This window comes from Corella eumyota, chromosome 2, assembly GCF_963082875.1.
Source record: "Corella eumyota chromosome 2, kaCorEumy4.1, whole genome shotgun sequence".
NCBI lineage: Eukaryota > Metazoa > Chordata > Ascidiacea > Phlebobranchia > Corellidae > Corella > Corella eumyota.
The window spans coordinates 17,393,807-17,414,527 of NC_137491.1; the positions used below are offsets into that span (position 1 = coordinate 17,393,807).

The 20,721-nt window shown below is 29.8% G+C and overlaps 4 protein-coding genes across 4 annotated transcripts; 1 reads left to right on the top strand and 3 right to left on the bottom strand.

The window, feature by feature from the left end:
• Positions 1 to 121: 121 nt before the first annotated feature.
• LOC145742558 (ras-related C3 botulinum toxin substrate 2-like) lies at positions 122 to 1,296 on the bottom strand. The gene is made up of 4 exons (XM_082560334.1): positions 1,291 to 1,296; positions 1,029 to 1,216; positions 722 to 860; positions 122 to 343 (listed from the first exon to the last, which is right to left on the bottom strand). Exons 1-4 carry the CDS (start codon positions 1,294 to 1,296, stop codon positions 122 to 124), a joined length of 555 nt encoding a protein of 184 aa, XP_082416460.1.
• Positions 1,297 to 3,660: 2,364 nt separating this feature from the next.
• On the top strand, positions 3,661 to 11,051 carry LOC145743758 (atlastin-3-like). Its single transcript, XM_082561798.1, has 11 exons — positions 3,661 to 3,949; positions 4,624 to 4,755; positions 5,168 to 5,323; positions 5,705 to 5,761; positions 6,029 to 6,182; positions 7,221 to 7,295; positions 8,056 to 8,240; positions 8,968 to 9,039; positions 9,429 to 9,556; positions 9,856 to 10,159; positions 10,617 to 11,051. Exons 1-11 carry the CDS (start codon positions 3,701 to 3,703, stop codon positions 10,728 to 10,730), a joined length of 1,626 nt encoding a protein of 541 aa, XP_082417924.1. The 5' UTR covers positions 3,661 to 3,700; the 3' UTR covers positions 10,731 to 11,051.
• Positions 11,052 to 11,997: 946 nt separating this feature from the next.
• On the bottom strand, positions 11,998 to 14,893 carry LOC145742559 (3 beta-hydroxysteroid dehydrogenase type 7-like). The gene is made up of 6 exons (XM_082560336.1): positions 14,734 to 14,893; positions 14,324 to 14,482; positions 13,621 to 13,826; positions 12,987 to 13,175; positions 12,531 to 12,737; positions 11,998 to 12,159 (listed from the first exon to the last, which is right to left on the bottom strand). Exons 1-6 carry the CDS (start codon positions 14,891 to 14,893, stop codon positions 11,998 to 12,000), a joined length of 1,083 nt encoding a protein of 360 aa, XP_082416462.1.
• A 695-nt stretch (positions 14,894 to 15,588) lies between these two features.
• Positions 15,589 to 18,536, bottom strand: LOC145743132 (4-galactosyl-N-acetylglucosaminide 3-alpha-L-fucosyltransferase FUT6-like). The gene is made up of 3 exons (XM_082561036.1): positions 17,285 to 18,536; positions 16,658 to 16,880; positions 15,589 to 16,308 (listed from the first exon to the last, which is right to left on the bottom strand). Exons 1-3 carry the CDS (start codon positions 17,611 to 17,613, stop codon positions 15,679 to 15,681), a joined length of 1,182 nt encoding a protein of 393 aa, XP_082417162.1. The 5' UTR covers positions 17,614 to 18,536; the 3' UTR covers positions 15,589 to 15,678.
• Positions 18,537 to 20,721: the final 2,185 nt, after the last annotated feature.

Consider the following 20,721-nt stretch of genomic DNA (forward strand, 5'->3'; position numbering starts at 1 on the left):
CATCAAAAATTCTATAACTTTAAAATTTTAAATTTTTTGACATATTTTGGTTTTTATATTTATCGAAATAATCTACAGTAAACCACTTTGATACAGAAGCTAGGTTGTTTTTTTTTTGCAGTTATTGATGATTACACCTTTCTCTATTTTTCTCTGTTTTTTTAACTTTTATTTTTGTCTGTAAAGCAATTTTTGCAGCTTCGTGGAATACAATTTCAACACCAGCACCAGTAAAAGATGAACATTCCAAATAACCCCTTGCATTTATTTTGTTCGCTAGTTTTAAACCTTGTTCATGGGTGATGGGAGATTGGTTTTCACCTTTTAATTTTGCAAGTGTGACCTAAAAAACATAAACTTACTACATAAACAGTTATAATCAAACCTGCGACTCAAGTAGTAAAGAGAATTGCTTTTTGTTACAAAAGTGTATCAAATTAAACCGGCAGCGTGGTGTAGTGGTAAGAACACTTGATACACTACACATGGGGTCGTGGGTTCAATCCCAACTGATCTCATGCTGTAGCGCACTTGAGTAAGGCGCTAAAAACGGTATGAACTCATGTTGAGCCAGCACTTAATCAGCAGTATAATTACCGGGCAATTATAATCTATAATATCCCAAACTGCCACAGGCAACTCGAGACTGGGTCGGAGTAACTGATGTTGATCTTCTCGCAAATCAGGTTTGATCTTCTCGCAAATCAGGTTTTAGTCCAACAAGAATATAAGGTGTTTTAGGACAACGTTCTTGTATTTCAGAAAGCCATTTTTCTTTAATATTTTTATATGAAGCTGGCTGAACAACAGAATAACAAAGCAAGAATATATCTGTTAAAGTGTAGGATAGTTGTCTTAACCTGCATAGAAAATATTGTAACAAGAAATTTGCAGCGTTAGAAAAAGTCATAAAACAGTCCTTCATTCAACAAAAGATTTAACAACCTTTTAATCTGTTGTTTTAAATAAAATTAAATAATTATATTTATAATTTATTAAAAGTAGTTTTTTTTGTAGTTTGTTATTACATGTCATATTCCTCTAGACCGCTATTAACTGAAACATCTAAAAGAATTGAATGATTTTTAACCAAGACAGAGCCTTTGTAATCAAACAAATTTTTTTCGGGATCGTTATCAAAGGTATTCTCTGTATAACGACGGACCAAAGCAGTTTTTCCAATTGCGCTATTTCCAACAAGTACACATTTCTTTCTCTAAAATAAAATAGACCGCTCTAAATTTTCTAAACTATCCAAAGTTACCTTTTGAAATCAGTTATTTATCTTACCTGCATTTTAATTGTTAATTACATAAGCTTAAGATCGGTACTAAATGTTAATATTCATGCAGCAATCATTTTAGATCTAACTTTATGCGTTTTTATAGTTGTCAATCTATGGTTTAACTAAAATTAGTAAATAAACAAGACAATAAAAAATTGACAACTGGCAAACATATAATTAAAAAACACTATGCGAAAATATTTCAAAGTTAATATGTAACACCATTGTAATGTCGTTAAAAGTATTACAGCTTAGTTTTAAGCAGCTTTTTATCGGAACAAGTTATCATAGGTTTTGAACCAACAAGTCATTTCAAATCATCACGGTTGTAAAAACAAGCGGTAAACAAATATATACAAACTTTTACATTTAAAAAATATTAAAGCAACAAGGTAAAGGGGTTTTATTTGTCTTTTTATTACAGTGTACATTTTTTCTTGCTTTTTTCGGGCATTATTTTTCTCTTTAAATCAGTTTTTGCATTTTTTTAAATATAGTTTCGACACCAACACCAGTAATTGATGAACATTCAAATAAGGTATTGCCTCTATTTGTTGAGCTAGTTGCATGCCTTCTTCTTAGGTTATATGACTTAGTTAAAATCTTTCAATGTTTTCTGAAATAAAGGAAAAAATTGTTAAAACTAAAATGCTGCAAGTTCAAAAAAAAAGTTCTTTTTCACTGCCAATATCTTTGCAAATTTTTTTTTCTCGCAAATCCATTCTTAATCCAACAAGAAAACAAATAGAACTGAAACAACGAGTTTTTATTTGAGGAATCCAATTTTCTTGCACACTGTTGTATGACTCAGGTTTCTCAATAGCAAAATAGATCAAGAATATATCGCACATCAAATGGTATGAAGCTATTCTGCACCTGTATGCAATTATTTACAACTTGATATTTATTTTACAACAACAATAAAAAGTTTTTGCAATGCTTATATCTTCCGGAATATATATCTAATTTTTTAATTAGAGGTATTTAACTAAAAATCCATGTATCTCGTTATGTATAATGTTTTAACAATTTGTTTTTGTATATTTTTAAAATGAAACAATAAAAATATCTTGATTAGTTCTTTCAAAATTTATGTTTTAAGTTACTTGTTTTGTTTAAAAAAGTTTAAAATTTACCATTTTTCTCCTAACATTAACAAGTGACTTCATAAAATAGTTATTGTCAAGAAAAAAAAACGCCAGCATAGTTAGATAAAGCTTAAAAAATTTAAACCAAATTTTAAACTTTTAAAATAATTTAAAAAAAGCGCGTTTCTACTTTGAGGATAAATTTAAATTATTTTTGAAAAAATATTTAGTGCGCTATGCGATCAAGTGTTCTGTTTATTTTCTTTGAATAGTCACGATCAGATGATGCGAATTTTAATACGTGCAGTTTTAGTGTTAATTACTTTTCAAAAGGTTATTTTGATTTGGAGGTTTAATTGGATTTCCTTAATCGTAGTAACACAATTATTTAAAAAATAAATTAAGGGGTTTTTAAGAACGGTAATTTACCCACGTGTCAAGTTTCAGGATTATTTTACAGTTTCAGTGTTTAGTTTCTTTTTTGTCTGTTAGTACTTTAGTTTGTTAAAACTTTACCTAGTGACCTACGATGTTAAAATTTGACAGATAGGTAAGAAAATGATTTTACATTTTCTAAAAATTGTGAATAATAATACTGGTGTAACACAAACAGACAAAAGATGTGACTGACAAACTGATATGTGACACAGTTACTGACTTACGCCTATTCTGATTTACTTTATTTTATTTTTTATTTTTTTGTGTATATATATCTTTATCCTTGATGTGGGAAAGTCGAATGCGCGACTTAAACATAGACTGACAGACTGAAAGAGAAACATCAGTTACTCCAACCCAGTCTCGAGTTGCCTGTGGCAGTTTGGGATATTATAGATTATAAATGCCCGATAATTATACTGCTAATTAAGTGCTGGCTCAGCAGGAGTTTTTTACTGTTTATAGCGCCTTACTCAAGGGCGCTACAGCATGAGATCAGTGGGGATTGAACCCATGACTTCATGTGTGGTGTAGCAAGTGTTCTTACTACTACACCATGCCGCCGGTATATACACAGGTTATCAAGTATCAAAGACTTGTAATTGAAAAGAGAATTGTAATTGAAACTTTTCTAATTCTTTAATAAACACTGTTTTTAAAACATTTTAAATCAAGTATATATATTTTTTTTTCTGGCAGTCTGGGGAAGAAAGAGAAGTGTAAAAATAGGCTATTTTAATGATTTTGTGGTACTAAAATCTAAAGGTGAAAAAAGTCACCTAAAAAAAAATAATAATATAATCTTGGTCTGCAGTAATCAATTTCGTTTTTTTTCTACACAGAGTTTATTTTTGTACGTTTTTAAACCTATTATATAAAAATCAATAAAATGAGTGTAGAAGATGTAACGGTGGAAGAAAATTTTATAGAGGTGGAAGATCTTGGTCCCCATCCGATCCACATTGTGGAAGTCGACGACGATCACTCCTTCAAGCTCAACGAAGCGGGAATTGCTAGTATTTTGATGCAGGAAGGAATAATGGATATGCCCGTAGTTGTGGTGTCAGTTGCTGGCGCCTTTCGCAAGGGAAAATCGTTCATTTTAAATTTTTTTCTGCGTTATTTGTCACATTTAGAAGTAAGTCCATTTCAAAAATGACATTCTGTGATTTTTTAACAAACAATAGAAGGTCTAATCTAACTGATACATACTGTCTTTTTTAGTAAACTGTAAAAATATGCACTTACAGTTATTAATATTCTGCCATTTTTAACAATTAGATTAAAACTAAATGGAAAAAATAATATTTTGTGATTTTTTTAACAAATAATGCATATTTTAAATCGTAAATAATATTCAAATTATTTGTTTAAAATGTATATAAATTGATGCAGATTTGAAATATTATTGCCAAAAATTAATATTAAAACTACAGGACTTTAATTTTATTTTTAATTGCATAAGGGCTATTGTATATAAATTATTTACCAACTACACATTCAAATTTTGGGTATTTGGCCAAGTTATTTTCAGGCAAAAAGTCAAGGTATTTAAACCTAAAACGCTAAAACTATTTTTGCAAAATCGAACTTTGAAACAGTATCTATTTTCTTTTTAATGCCATAATTCAAGCGTAACATAACATGTTAGTGCAATTTGTGCAAATATTTTGTGATTTGACATTCCGGAAAGCCTGAAATAACCTTTAAAAATCATTCTTTTTACATGGTCTAACTTATGCCAAGTTTTTTTTAATAAATATTAATTATTAATTTTTAGATTTTAATTCAAATTTTTTTGTGAAATTTTAGAATGATTCTTGGTTAGGAGATCCGGATGCTAACTTGGATGGTTTTTCTTGGAGAGGAGGATCAGATCGGGACACGACAGGGATTTTGATGTGGAGCGAAGTGTTTAAAGTTGACGTCCCATCGGGAGAAAAGGTAATTTTTTTAATTTTAAAAACGAGCTTTAATGATGCCATAGTTAATAATAACATTTGCAACTTAACATAAAAAATATAAAACTGTGTAATATATGGTCATAAAAATAGTGGTTTTGTTTAGTAAGGAAATAATTATAATACAATGAAATGCTAATTGTTTGCGTTTTTATATATATATATACAATTTGTTTTTTACAGTTTTGTTTGGTTCAGTTATAATTTAACACATTAGTATTTAAGTTTTTTTTAGTTAATTAATTTTCTAATATATATATTTTTTACGGCATTTAATTTTTTACTTGTTTTTGCTTTAAAAATATATGCGCTTTTTATATCAGTACAATTTATTTTGTTTGCACAATTTTAATGCTTAACCTTTTGCGCAGTTTTAAAAATGATTTTTTATAAAGGTTGCTGTCGTATTAATGGACACCCAGGGGGCTTTTGATTCATCTTCTACAGTAAAAGATTGTGCAACGATATTTGCCCTCAGCACCATGACCAGTTCGGTTCAAATTTACAACATTTCACAAAATCTGCAAGAGGATGATTTACAACATTTAGAAGTAATTTTAATAAACTACGTTCTTACTTTTTTTAAGTATATATAATTGGCTATTTTTACTTAATTTGCTTAAAAAACTTTCTGGCAGAATTTTTCGGATTACCTGTACTTTGCGGTCCTAGATAATTCCTTCTTGAACTTTAATGTTGTTGCGTATTCAATCTTATATTTCACGGTTCTTGCTAATTTTCTCTTATACTTTACAGTCTTCGCTAATTCCCTTACATATTTAAATATCCTAGCTAATTCACTTCTGTACAGTTGCACTTTACAGTTCTGACTAATTCTTTCTTGTACTTAGCGGTTTTTGCTAATTCTTTCTTGTACTCCCAACTGTAATGATCCGAATTTTTAACATTTTTATTTATTTTAATTTTTTTAGTTGTTTACTGAATATGGAAGGTTAGCAATGGAGGATTCTGCTTTTAAACCATTTCAGGTAGTTTAATATAAAATATTGAGTTATTCTTCTAGATTTGTTTTGTTATTAATTATTTACATGTCCTTTAAGCGTTTTTGTTGATTTATTTGTTGTACGATTTATGTGGTTTAATGTTATAAGATAAAAGTGATGCTGAATTTATCTGACATTCTCTATCTTTTTTAAACAATTTCTTTTCAGTTTTAAAATTAAAAAAAAAAAATTCAAAACAATTTTTTTGGAGAATGAAGATAGCAAAACATGTTTTAAAATATTTTCTTTTAGATGTTGCAATTCTTAATTCGTGATTGGAGTTTTCCTTATGAATATCCATATGGTCACGAAGGGGGGATGAAGTTTCTTGAAACTAGATTAAAATTAACGGAAAGACCTGAGGAGTTACAGAGAGTTCGAAAACACATTCAATCTTGCTTTTCAGGTATATATAATTTAAGGTTTTTTTATGTAAAATTTGTTAAAATATTAAACTAAAATTAGACCAAGTTTGTATAGACCTTAAAAAATTGTAGTAGTACTAAGTGTTTTTTAGTATTAATACTTTTTTTTTTTTTTTTTGCGCATTGATAAAAGTAAATAACAAATACGATATACAATTAATATTACAACAATATGACGGGAAAAAATGACAAAATCAATTTAATGATTTAAAACATGCCAAGAGTAATAATGTTTGTACAAAGATTTTATAGTGTATTATGGCATGGTCACCAAACCCAGTATAAATTATATTAATAATAAATACGATAAAATAAAATACATTTTACAGAATATACACCAAAAAAATAAAAAATAAAAATATAACAGAGGAGTGACGAAATAACAAAATAATTTTTACATGTTTAGTGCTTGGTACAATTTAGTATTTGTATTTACAATCTAATTTTAATAGCATCCTTTTTTATTTTTTATATAATAGTTTTTTACATGACCTATGTGTTAAACTTTAACAGTTTTTTTATCATTGTTAATTTATGTAGTATAACAATATATATTTATATATATTTCATTATATTGGGCAGTTATTGTTGATAAAGGAAGTGTGTTTTTTGTATATATTACCACAAGATATAAAAGAATATATACAAGCTAGTTTTTACTGATATAAGGAAGCTACCATATGTTTTGTTACCATATATACCTTTATCCGACTATCTTTACAAAATACTTTCATTTTTAGTTTTGTACAGACATACTTGTAACACTATCATATTAGAAAATTCAAGAAATTTTTTGGAATATTTATATTTTTGAATATATATAGGTTACTTTTAACGTAATTGGTTAAAAAAAATAGCATATACTTGCAGTAAATAAAAATATCTTTGCATCGTCTTAAGCCTTACTTTTCCCATAATTATAGTTTTAAAAAATGCAATGGTGTCTAGCCAGGTGCCTGGTTAGTAAATTATAATTATAAAAAGTGATTATGTAATATAATAGGTTGTTATTTTTTTAGAACTTTCTTGTTTTTTGATGCCCCATCCCGGGTTATCAGTAGCAACGAACCCACATTTTAAAGGAGCATTAAAAGGTAAACAACTTTTAATTATGACTGTTATAAGGAACTGTGTGGGTTAAAATATATTTAAGAATTAAAGTGAAATTTTAGTACAGAATGATAAATTGTATATAATTAATTTAATGGGTATTTTTATACTTAATTTTTTAAGATAAAACTCTAGTGTATTTTGCCATTTTTATTTTTGATTTTGAATTTAGTAATTTTTTTTAAGACAATTTTTTTTTGGCAATTTTTTGTTTTAAAAATTGCTAAAACCCTTTAAATTTTAGGTCTTTTTCAATAAGAATTTTAAACATTATTTACTTCATGGTATTGTCTAATATCTTTTATATTCGTTAGTCAAAAGAAATTTTAGTGAATATTCTCTTTTTTGTTTTTTGTATAACTTTTATCCTCGATGTCGAAAGGTAAAATGCGCAACCTGAACATAGAGTAACATCAGTTACACTGACCCAGGCTCGAGTTGCCTGTGGCAATTTGGGATATTATAAATTATAATTGCCTGATAATTATTCTGTTGATTAAATGCTGGCTCAGCAGGAATTCATATCGTTTATAGCGCCTTACTCAAGGGTGCTACAGCACAAGATCAGTGGGAATCGAACCCATGACCTCATGTAGTGTAGAAAGTGTTTATACCACTACACCACGCTGCCTGTACTTATGACCTAAAGTGCTGATATTTAGTGTTTTAACCACATCTCCAACCCCGTGTTTATTTAACAATGTCAAAGTAATAACACACTGTTAATTTTATTTTCTTATCCAGATATTACAATGGAATTTAAAGACCAGGTTACTGTGTTGGCTCCCTTACTACTTGCCCCCAACAAGTTAAAAACCAAGCAAATAAATGGAGTTTCGATCACATGCGGTGAATTGGTCGAATATTTCCGTGCATACATGAAAATTTACGATGGCGAGAATCTACCAGAACCTAAGACTATGCTACAGGTTGGTTTAATTACTTGTATTGAAAACTTTAAATGAATGAGCTGAGTTATTTTTATGATCGGCAGTGTGGTGTAGTAGTCAGAACATTTGCAACACTACATAAGGTCATAAGTTGAATCCCCATTGCTCTCATGCCGTTGTGCCCTTAAGTAAGGTGCTATAAATGGTATAAATTTCTGCTGAGCACTTACTCAGCAGTAAAAATTAAAATTATCGGAAAATTAAATTTTATAATATCCCAAACTGCCAAAGGCAACTCAAGACTGGGTAGGGGTATCGGTTGTTAGTCTATTTTAGGTCTTTAAGTTGACCTTTCTACATCAGGGATAAAGATAAATAAAAAAAATTGTCGTTGTACCCTAAGCATTGGACAACTATTAATAATACCATGACCAAGTCTCCAGTTGCATCTGTTAGTTTAAGATATTATTAAACTGGTGGCGTTGTCTTATTAATCTTAGTCCACTTGTTGAATAATTGATGGTTTTGGAAAAAGTAATAACAGTTATTGCCAAAAGTACATTACAGCAGTGGGATTTGAAGTCTTGACCTCATGTGGTGAAGTCCTCTGCTGCACATTCTTGATTTTTCAGTTTTTGAACAAGATTTATTTTTTTAGTTAAATTTTTAAACAAACCTAATAAAATAAACTGTAAAAAAGTACTTCAGAAATACTTGTTCATTGTAAATCAATACAGTTTAAATTTTAAATTTTTTTGTTATTTAGGCTACTGCTGAGGCTAACAACTTGGCTGCTGTTGCAAAATCAAGAGATGTTTATAATACTGCTATGGAAAAGGTATTTGAATTTACTGATAATATCAAAAATAATGCAAAAAAATTGGGACATATATCCAAAATTTATTTAACATGGAATAAGACTTGTTACTGAAACCAAGTCTTATATTATCTTCGACAGTTTCGAATATTATTGAATAAACTTAAAATCGGTAATTTGCTAATTGGTTTTTGGTCTGGAAGGGGTTCTTATTGGCTACTGTGCTCTTTTAATGTATGCTATTCCCTGCATGTAGTGGGGATTGAATCCAAAACCTCATGTAGTAAAGCAAAGCGTCCTGATCACAATGAAATATTAAATTTTTAAATGTCATAAGGTCAATTTAATAGCCTCTAATAAGGCAAAATTTTTTAAAAGTTTCTAAAAATGTATTTTTTTAAATTTTACAGGTATGTGGAAGTTCCTGCCCTTTTGTTAACCCAAAAATATTAGAGAAAGAACACGAAATATCCAAAAATTCTTCGCTCGAATGTTTTGACACCACTAGAAAGATGGGAGGGGATAATTTTAGTGCAGAGTATGTATATTTTTTTCATAAATTTTTTTTTTCCTATAATTTATATTTAAAATAGGCAATTTTTTACCTAATACTTTTGTGTTACAATTTATTTAAATTTAAACTTTTTTTTTTGTACAAAATTTTTACATTTTTGAACTTTAATTATTTTGTTATTTTAATGTAGGTGTTTTTATTTTTTTAAATTTACCCAATGAATTTTAGTTTATTTAGCATTTTAATATTATTTTAGCAGTTTTATTTCAAAATGTCTGAAAATATATTTTAACACAAAAATTTTGATTTTCACACCATCACAGATATCGCGAGAAATTAGAACTCGCAATCACCGAGTCTTACGAGAATTTTACCAAAACTAACGATGCCAAAAACGTGTTCAAAAATTTCCGCACCCCGGCCGTGTTTTTATCTCTTGCCCTTTTAAATTACCTTCTATCTGGCATTTTTGGCTTCGTTTATTTGACCTCGTTGGCCTCGCTTTGCAATCTGTTCTTGTTAGCCTCGTTCATAGCTCTAGTTTTATGGGGTTATGTCAGTTACGTTGGGCAGTATAGCGACGTTAATCAAACATTGGATATATGTGCTGACTTTTTCTGGCTATTGGTAAGTGTTATATTAATCTTACTTGTTATACATCAATTTGGACTAGGTTTTATTACTATGGAAGGCCAAAAACACTAGCAGCGTGATGTAGTGGTGAGAATACTGGCTTTACCACATTAGGTCTTGGGTTCGAGCCCCATTGCTCTTGTGCTGTAGTGCTTTTTGGTAAGGCGCAATAAACGATATGAACTCCTGCTGAGCCAATACCTAATTAGCAGGTTAATTATCGGACAATTTCATTCTATAAAATCCCGACTGTCGGAGGCAACCTGAGATTGGGTTGGGGTAACTGATGTTACTCTATGTTTAGACTGTGAAGTCGACCTTCCCACATCGAGGATAAATAAATATGCAAAAAAAAATAAAATAACGACCTATAGGACTATAGTCTCAAGTTGACTTTTTTATATATTAATAATTGTTTTCATATTTTTTTAAAAACTTCTTTCAATTTTAGTTTATGGCAAAAATATACGAATCAGCCATGAATGAAGGGGCCAAGCAATTAAGCAAGGGGGCTCTTAATACTCTTATGAAAGATACTGGCGACAAAGAAAAGAAAACTCAATAAAAAAATCCACAAAATTTTACTAAAATTCTGGTGCTTTGTGTAAATTTCAAGTTCTTCCTATTTCAAAATTCAACTGAATTTGTTTTGCAATTGCCTGTCAGCTTATAATTTATTTTTCGTTACTTTTTTTTCTTTCTCTCTATCTGTTATTTAAGAAAAAATCTATTGTATATATATATACACACTGTGTAAAAATCAGTTAGGGTTAAATTTTGAAATTTTGTTGCAATTTACAAACCTGCCAAAAAGCAAGGGGCAATATATGTTTGTATAGTTACTTATTGGAATAATTTAAAACGGTACCTATAACTGCCAAGAATATAGGGGGGGGGGGGAGGGTGACATTTACTGAGGCAATATTAATTATTACCTAGATAAGGGGTTTAATTTACGTTTGTATGGAGTGATTGTAGGGTAAAAAACGCTTGCTGTTTGTGTATACAATATCTTAATGTTATCATTTAATCATTCCCATTTGGTGATGTGTTTTTTTTTCGGCTACCTCTATTAATTTTATTAAGTTCTGGCCATGTAATTTCTTCATGCTTTATTTTAATTAAGCTTTTAGGGTTAAGTTCTTGAGGTTTTAAAAACGAATTTGCCTGCTACGCCTATCTTTCCTGGTTGTGATGCGTTGTTTATTTTACATCCTAATTTAAATAAAGTTTACTGTCGTTCTAAAATCTTCTTTTTTTGGTAATCACAACATTTTTGCTAAAAATATATGGTAGGCTACTACTTTTAATCTGTAGCTATGGTGTTTTAAAGATACAATATACTAACAATATAACTTTTTGAAAGACAATAGGCAGGTTTATTAAATTATTAAATCAATTCAATGATGAACAGGGAACCTTAATAATTATAGTTTATTTTTTCATTCTTTATAAATCAGTTAGTGCTTTAATGGTGTTATAGATTTTTAGAACACTTATCATTTTAGAACAATATATCATTTTATTTGTTTTTGTCCAAAAAGATGTCGGTGTTTTTTTGAACTTTCTTAAGCGATTCTGGAAAGAAATATTTGTTTAATTTCTGCAAGCGTTTTTTTATTAATATCAACTATTAAAAATCATGTTTAAAGTGTTTAAACTAAAGGTATCGAAGGTTTTATTATTATGCATTTTTACAGTTATATTATACAATGCAATATAAACTATCGAAAAAAAAAATATAAATTTAAAACCAAAAATTTTTAAAAATAAATTAGCTTATATTTTATTAGCTGCGCTTAATATTCGCCTCCAAAGAATATTCAAAAAGGTTACTTATTTCTATCTAAGTATTTATCAACGTTGTTTCGCATTTTTCGTAGTGATTCAGCCCAACTGTAGATAGGTGTGTAACCAAAGTGTTTTCGAAATTTTTTATCAGAAGTTGTAGTTCTTGTCCAAACTAATTTAACTACTGACGGTGACAAGTAAATCTAAAGATAATAACCAACAATTCAAGGTTAGAAATGCAATATCATATTACATACACTTAACTGAAAGAGTAGTGTGGTGGTTCTAACACTTTGCTTTATTACATGAGGTCCTAAATTCGATCCCCACTGCTCTCATGCTGAAGCGTCCTTGAGTAAGTCGCTATAAACGGTATAAACTTCTGCAGAACTAATTATTCATTAGTAGCTTAGCTATTATACAATATTAATCAATGTTATCTTAAACTGCCAAAGGCAACTCGAGTCTGGGTTGGGGCAACTGATGTTACTCTTATGTTTAGGTCATGAAGTCAACATTTTTGCATCTAGAATAAATAAACGAAAAACAAATTGCCACATTAATCTTGTCTTACCTTTTTATCGATCCCCACTACCCTAAACAGTTTGTTGAGAAACAAACATATACAACTGATAAAATATAAAACATAGAATGGAGTACACCAATCACTAAGTTTATATCCTCTTGGTTTATGCAGTGTTGCATGAAATTCGCTTACAGACATATCTGGTGTATCGTCTCCAATAAAATAAGCGTATCCTCCGACCAAGTCACATTTTGCCTAAAAGTACAATTAAAAAAATTATGTAACACAGCGGTTAAGTCCTATGGAATCACTATCTGAGGTTCTAAATTGATTCCCACCACTGCCAACTTTAAAAACTAACTATGTTGTCCCCGATCTAACTAAATTTTAAATGTGTAAAAATAACTAAAACATTTACTATTTTGTAATCCAATACAGTAAAAACGTATTAAAAACATTGCATTAGTACGGACATTTGAGCTTTAATTTTATATCTATACTGACTTGAACACATTTTGCAGCAAGTATATGGCACCATGCTGCATTGTCAAAATCAATTCTCGATTGCAAATACGATTTTTCGGCAAACAAAAATAATTTTTTGTTTTTGGGAAGATTTTCTATTTCTATTTTCATTACGTTGTCGATGTATCCATATAATGAAGATGGTCTTAAAGCACATGTATGAAAACTCTTTAAATTACAGATAAATGCTTAAGTAAAACAGTTGCAAAATATAAACATTATTGGACTTATTTTATCTTGAACAATAATTTTTATATAGGTTTATAATTTTTTTACTTTTATTTATCCTTGATGTGAGAAAATTAACTTCTAAACATTAAACAACATAAGTTACCCCCAACCCAGTCTTAAATTGCCTTTGGCGCTGTTTGGGATATTATTAAATATAATTGAGCTGCTGATTAAGTGTTGGTTCACCAGAAGTTTATACCGTTTATAACGTCTGACTCATGGGCGCTACAACAAAAGAGCAGTGAGAATCAAACCAGGACCTCATTTAGTAAAACCAAGTGTTCAGACCATTACACCACCTTGTCATCATATATGTGCATGTAATAAAAAATTGATAAACTTTGCAATTTTTCTATATTATAACTCATTAAAAATTACTCACCCCTGGCCAGTTGGCTTCCAAAACTGATTTTTCGGCCGCGAATTTTGTTTTACCGTAGTTGCCCAACGGCTTCACCAAGTATGGCGTATCTTCATCACCATCAAAAGAATCCATATGCACGTTGTAGCATTTCGCTTGTACTGAACTGGTATACACCAGACCTTTTACGGAAAAACGAAGGCAAGCTTTAATGATATTTTGGGTGCCTAAAACAAAACAAGGAATAAACTACAAGAATAAATTAAAAAGTCAATTTGTCATTGACAATGTATAAATATACAGTAGATTTTTGCAATATAGGTACAAACATGGGTTAATTAAATATTATGTTTACGTTAAGACTGGCAATGTGATGTAGTGGTCAAAGACCTGGGTTTTACTACATGAGGTTTTGGTTTCGATTTCCACTGTTTCATGCTGTAGCGCCTTAAATTAAGTCGCTATAAACTGTTTAAACTCCTACTGAACCAACACTTGTTCAGCAGCCCTACTGTTGGGCAACTACAATCTTTAAAACCTAAAACTGCAAAGGTCAACTCGAGACTGGGTCGGGTAACAAAAGTTACTTTATGTTTAAGTTGTGAAGTCGACCTTCTGTTATGGAGAATAAATAAATATAAAAAAGTGTTTATTGTAAAAATAACGGTTTAATAGTTAACGCTTGGGTATAGGTATTACAAGTATTCTTCAAATATTAATATACCCCCAACATTAATTTTCCATATGTCCGTAAATGGCACCAGGTCTAAATAATCAATTAAGCTAGCCATGTGAATGACAACATCAACACCAGAAACATGATGGGATACTTTAACATAATCAGTTATGTCAGCTATAATCCATTCTACTTGAATTCCAGCCCCTATAAAAGAAAGTATGGATTTTATTTAAATACTTTTCTTTAAGGTTTCATGTGAATAAAACTTTTCAAATATAGTAACAACCAAGATATTATAACGGTTAAGTTATCGCGATTTTGTTTAGTCTAATAGCCTATAGTCATCGTTAATAGCTCAAAACTTTGCTTTATTTTTTATCTTAGCAATTGACAAATCATGTTTAAATAATTCTAAGTGTGTCTTAGAATACCAACAATTTTTTTTCGTATTTTACCTTTGCAAGATTGCTTCTGCTCATTTTTGGTGTCCTCTGAAAACTGAATATCTAGCAATCGCAAATGCGTGACGAAATCAACATTACGTTTGCAAATCATTTGCACGAATCTTCGACCCAGCATGCCACCAGCTCCAGTTACAAGATAGGTTTTAGGCATCTTGTTATTTTAACCTTAATATTAAAATAATTATACGACATTAATTCAGTAAAATTGTCGAATTCTATTCATGTTTAAAAACTTAAATTTAAAAAATCTCAAGGCTGTGTAAACAATACTTACTGCTGTTCTGCCTGATTACCTTTGCAAAGGACATGTCATTAACTATCAATTGTTATCTGTTTAGTGTAAATAACGCAATTGAGGTACTGGCATTAGTGCGTAAATAAATTATATGATATTACTTGCTATGAAGAAAAAACGTGATGGCTTCAAATTTTTTATTTCCGATCACGATTTTTTACTGAACCACTTCTCAATATGACAACTTAAAAATTTTTTTAAATATTTTTGCTCGCATTTTTTCAAATAAAGTTAATACCTTTTTTTATGTATAACCAACCGCAATGAGCAAATAGTTTATTAAATATAGGGCAGCTTGCAAATTTTATGACATTTTTAAGACCCAAGGCAATGACATCAAATTTAATTAATATTTGACTTGTTTTTAGGCTATAACTAAAATATTTGTTTTAAAAACAGCTTGCTATTTTGGGGTGTATTTTTAATCTATGTTAAAGCCTAAAATTGTACAGACTAACTAATATTTAATTCGTAAAAGTCCTAAAATTGTATAAAACTTTATATATTATACATTTTTTCAGTGTAATTGATTTATTTAAAAATCGAAGCGTTTGAAGAAATTAATTTCTGCGTTGCATAGTGCATATATATATAGATTTAATGATAAAATAAAAATACAATAAGGTTGCGATAATTAAAAATTAAAAGCACTCTACTGGGTCGGTCTTAAAAATTTCCCGATGTAACGATTTAAAAGATTTGTGTTCTCGTTTTTCTAACAGACGATCGCAAACATTTTTGGTTTTATATCCCGGTTCAACGTCCGGGTGCTCTTTCTTAAGCAATTCCGCCATTTTTTCGACGGTCATATTCGCATCTTCCCGCCATCGAAAATATTTTCTGTACTCGGAATCATTTTTGTCCAAGAATTCTAAATATTCGACCAATTTTTTGGGCGTGTCGAAATCTTCGACGTGAATAAATGACCCCACTGGGGCCACGCGCAAATAGTTTTCTTTTTTGGGGCCCCACACAATTGGCACAGCGTCGCTTATTAGGGCATTGTGCCAAAACTTTTCAGTGATATAATCATGACAATGAAAAGCATTTTCAAATGATAAATAAAACTTATATTTTTTAATAGTCTCGATCATAAGTTCTGGATTAGATTTTGGTAAGAGGTGGGCGTTGTTAAAGCATTTGCCTATGCGATCCAGTTCTAGCCCCTCGTCTAGTAATCGTTGGGAAATTTCCAGCCGTAAGGTGGCGCCATGTGTGTTCATGAATATTCCACCGAATGCACTGCCTCCACAATTAGCTGTCACCCAAATCTAAAATATAAACCAAATTTTTACCTTATCAAATTTTGGCATCTGTACATAATACCGAAAACAATCTTCTGAATTAACGTTTGCCCGAGAACCAAAATTTTAAAGAAAATATTTTACGGAAATTTGTGTGAACATCTTTTTTAGAAATCAAATGACAATTTCTAAAGAAGAGTTAGGGTAATGGAAACTATTTTAAAGACTTTAAAATGGCATTTTTAGACAAATATTTGATTTTTATTATTGTTATTAAAGTCAAAACAATAATTTTTTTAAATCAATTAATTTTTTAATACTTTTCTGACGACCAAAAATTGTGACCGAAAATGTTTGAATTTTAAAAATGAATTACCGCCATTTTTGATTTCTTTTCGATTATTTTGTCCACAGCTGTTTTGCCCAATTCAACTTTTTTCAGTACATCACTTAGTTTACCATACTTCGATTCAATATTTGACTCCCGACGATACGTCATAGTCCAGTTAAAAAAGTTGTCGTAAGCTTTTAAATTGTCATTTAGTCCCACGATAGCTGGTCCTTCCATAGATAACCATACGTAAACTTGATCAACGTGTCTAAGAAAATACACGGCGTGTCAAAATTTAATTGTGATAAGCAACGATTTTTTTATAAGCTGTAACACCATAAACTTGCAAATTTTGGATTTTAAAAGGCCAGTTTAAAATAACGCCTTATATAAATATACAATAGGTTTAAAATTGCCACTGTTAAATCAAATTAAAAATTTTGAGCATGACAATTAACGTATTACGGTGTTTTTTTCCAAAAAACACAGAAATCTACTCATAAAGTTTGTCCTATAACTAATGCATTAGCAATACGGAAACCGGTGATAGGTCCATTTTTTTTTTTTTTTTTGTTTGTTATCTAATGCCGGATATCCCGAGGCAATACAATATAAGCAGTTCGCAACGCGCTTCTATAGCTAAACTTTAACACAGAATGTAATATTATTAACCTGTAGTTCGTCCATGGTATGTACCAAGAACTCATTTCCGAGTAGTGAAATATTACCGCTTCTGCTTCTTTGATTTTTGATCTATCATAAGTATACGTACACTGTCCCTCTTTTAAACCCTCTTTTGGGCCATAGGTGGGCTGTCTGAAGGGGTGGTTCCAATATAATATTAATGGACTACGGTTGATATCATTTTGGTCAATAAGGGAACCAGCTGGGCCCTCGTAGTTGCGAAATCGGTAAAACTTATTTCTTTTAAAATACAGCAAAAAGCAAGCACCGACGAAAAGTACGCCTAAAATAGCTTTGTTTTTATATTTGTATCGCATCTCAACCTATCAAACGTACATTTAAAGTAAAATTGCTTTGTAATAATTTAGAGAAAATTTTATTATAGTTGCTAGTTCTAGCGTGAATTTATTTATTATGCTACCTTTGTCACTAAAGTAAACATGTTACCGTACAAAAAATACTGTTACAGCGTTTATTTACTCAAAACTTTACTGGCTATAAACCTTTTTACTGTTTCATTTCGACATATTGTATTTAATGCAATACTGTAACTGTTTGCAGTTTTATATTCGCTAATAGGTCGACTTCCTTATCTACATATGTTTGCGTTTTAATATGCGGGCTTACTGTTTTTTCTACAATTAAATCTATTTGTTTCCAGCTTAAAAAAGAAATTTCTAAAACCACGTTTTTAGGTTTTTAAAACCACGTTATTAGGTTTTTAAAACCACGTTATTAGGTTTATTAATTAGTAACAAATACATCAATACTACGCGCTTACTGTTTTGAAACTGGTTTGCTAAGCACCACTTCAATCCCTGTTACTTAAGTTGTTAATTTTTAAAATGCTAACGTAGTTAGTATGACTGACCGAACACAAATTGATATTTACTTTAAAAAAGGGTTTGCTTAACTGGGCCAAAGTAAATGTGCTATAAATAACTGGCTTACACTACTGGGAATTGTATCTTTATTCTACGCAGTCTATTTACCAAGTTGTAAAATTGAGTAAGTCCTGTTTGGACGCTTGAGCAAATTATATTGATATTTCGGTTGGGTTGCTTATTTAAATAAATAAACCTACGCATATTCAGTATAAATTTCTTTCATTTTGAAATCTACGATAAATTTTACGACCCAATAATTTACTCTACATATACTTACTTAGGCTTTAAATTACTTTCGTTTAAAAATAAATTTTAACCAATATGAGATATAAAATGTTGCTCAGCCTGCAAAAAGTATCACGTTACATATCATATTTGTCAATTTAGCTAGCAGTATCATATTACTTGTTAAAAATTGTCGTAACGCCAACATGAATAATTTATCTTGAAATCAATAATTTAAAATAAGCTCAAAACCAAAAGAAATGCGTTTTGCTGTTTCCTAATAAAGTGTTTTCTTTATATTTTGCTATTTGAAATGTTGACATTAAAATATCACTGCCTCTAGGTTTAAACAACTATAAATAAAAGCTTAAGCTTTAAAATAGCTTTTGTATAACTATACATGCTTCAATATTTTGCAATTTAACAGTATTTCAAAAAGTAGTCTACCTTAATTCATTCTTTAACTTGATTTGGCAAACAAAACTATATGCATGCTCTAGAAAAAAACTATTTAAAACTTACAATAGCACAACAGTCTATAAAGCAATAGTAAACTTATTATAAAAAATTCTGTTACATTTCTAAACGCCACCAGTGCCTTTTGTTAAGTTACAGGATATGTGCAGCTGTAGGAAAAGCACTTAGCATCGCAATCAATTACGCTGCAAAGGCTTTCCTAGCCTCAAAACAGCTGTGATGCTGGTTCACAAAGAACGGCAAGAAATGGCCAAAATCACCTGCATTAACAGCCGTGATGTAATTTCCGCCGCAAAACTGGGGGTATCAAAAACAAAAATATTTACAAACTTTATCAACACTATCAACCAGAACCAACCCATTATGAAATACAAAAAAGAATATAAAAGAACCCCTTCTCAGGCAAAATAATAACTTTCGTTCTGTGAACCCAAATAACTGTGCAAACTCGCTACCATTCTATGCGGTTAAAAGCCGTACAAATTTATTAACAATAAGAGAATTGCAATTGCAAAGAAACAATATATGTATTAGTTACTCAAAGAGGTATAAAAACTAAGAAATACCTTTTTATTCAAGGACAGATCTAATTACATATAAGGTAATTGGAATTACCAAATTTATTGCGTCATTAAATTGAAATAGTTAAACATTGTATATACGCATCACCCTAATTTTGAATTTAAATTATATCTCGATAACATTTCCTGTTGTTGTTCAGTTTTTACTATATAGTAAAAACCTATATAAAAAAAAACATTATCAATAGTGACATAGTTTTTCTATGTATGCGTCAGATTTTTACTGAATATATTTTTTCTTGAATCTTGTGATAATTAATTAATTTGATATAAAATTACCATCCAATTTTATTTGACAGTGAAAAGTACAGCCATGTAATGTAGTTTTGTATTATTTAACCCAGTATATTATTTATTTTCGCATCGCAGAATAATTTAGTTTATGTCTATTATGTACCATTTGATTAAGGTGTCGCTTTACGTGGAAGGCGAAGTTGTGAGTGTGTTGTATTTTTTGATAATGGTGATTGTGGAGAAAGGAGTAGTGCATTTTATATGATAATGATGTTAGTTTAGAAATGATTTAGCGTAATGTAATAATGTATTATTATCGCCCCCCATTTTTGTATATATATTGTTACCAATAAAGTATGTTAACCAGAATTCTATTTGAATAAGTTTTTACCTAGGATACATATTAAAGTATTTTAATACATTGCTGGACCTTTCGGTCGCCTTCCTAACCCAATTCCCTACACAGCCAACAGTTATGAATGAAAGGAATTTAAATGCATTTCCATTACTTTTTTTGTTTAATATATCGTAATGTAAATAATTAAAAATCAATACATTTTAAGAAAAACATTTAGAAACTGTACCCTGTAATTTTTTGTAAATAATTTTTTGCTTTATTCAAATTTAACTTAATTAATTTTTTTATTATTTCTGCGATTAAATAAATTTATAACATGCTTTTATTTTTTTAAAGTATGTAATTATTTTAATAAATTAATTTTTTTGGCGCTCTTTCATTTTTATGCGGACCCGAATTTTGTTAAGGGACCAAGCGGAGACCGAATGAAAGGCGCCGGTGAAATTATAAAACACAGTCAGCGATTTAGGAAAGTTGTGCCTCGTAAGCTTTTGTTGTTTTAATTGTGATCTTAAGCAAACTGTATTGTTTATGGGAAATTAAATTCATAAAACTAACTAACTATTTGTCTCATTAGTATATTATTCTATCATGTAAAATTAGGGTAGACCAGCAGATTTAGTTGTTGGTGTTTTATTGAAAAAAAATATATATATTTAAATT

Coding starts and splice junctions, on each gene's coding strand:
- LOC145742558 (XM_082560334.1), bottom strand. Junction 861..1,028: donor GGTCTAGAGGAATATGACAT/GTAATAACAAAC, acceptor TTTTCTATGCAG/GTTAAGACAACTATCCTACA. Junction 344..721: donor CTAAAACACCTTATATTCTT/GTTGGACTAAAA, acceptor TATGTTTTTTAG/GTCACACTTGCAAAATTAAA.
- LOC145743758 (XM_082561798.1), top strand. CDS start 3,701: ATGAGTGTAGAAGATGTAACGGTGGAAGAAAATTTTATAGAGGTGGAA. Junction 6,183..7,220: donor CATTCAATCTTGCTTTTCAG/GTATATATAATT, acceptor TTATTTTTTTAG/AACTTTCTTGTTTTTTGATG. Junction 7,296..8,055: donor TTTTAAAGGAGCATTAAAAG/GTAAACAACTTT, acceptor TTTCTTATCCAG/ATATTACAATGGAATTTAAA.
- LOC145743132 (XM_082561036.1), bottom strand. CDS start 17,613: ATGCGATACAAATATAAAAACAAAGCTATTTTAGGCGTACTTTTCGTC. Junction 16,881..17,284: donor ATACCATGGACGAACTACAG/GTTAATAATATT, acceptor GTATTTTCTTAG/ACACGTTGATCAAGTTTACG. Junction 16,309..16,657: donor AAAAGAAATCAAAAATGGCG/GTAATTCATTTT, acceptor TTTATATTTTAG/ATTTGGGTGACAGCTAATTG.
- LOC145742559 (XM_082560336.1), bottom strand. CDS start 14,893: ATGCCTAAAACCTATCTTGTAACTGGAGCTGGTGGCATGCTGGGTCGA. Junction 13,176..13,620: donor TGGAAGCCAACTGGCCAGGG/GTGAGTAATTTT, acceptor TGTAATTTAAAG/AGTTTTCATACATGTGCTTT. Junction 12,160..12,530: donor TAGTGGGGATCGATAAAAAG/GTAAGACAAGAT, acceptor TATTATCTTTAG/ATTTACTTGTCACCGTCAGT.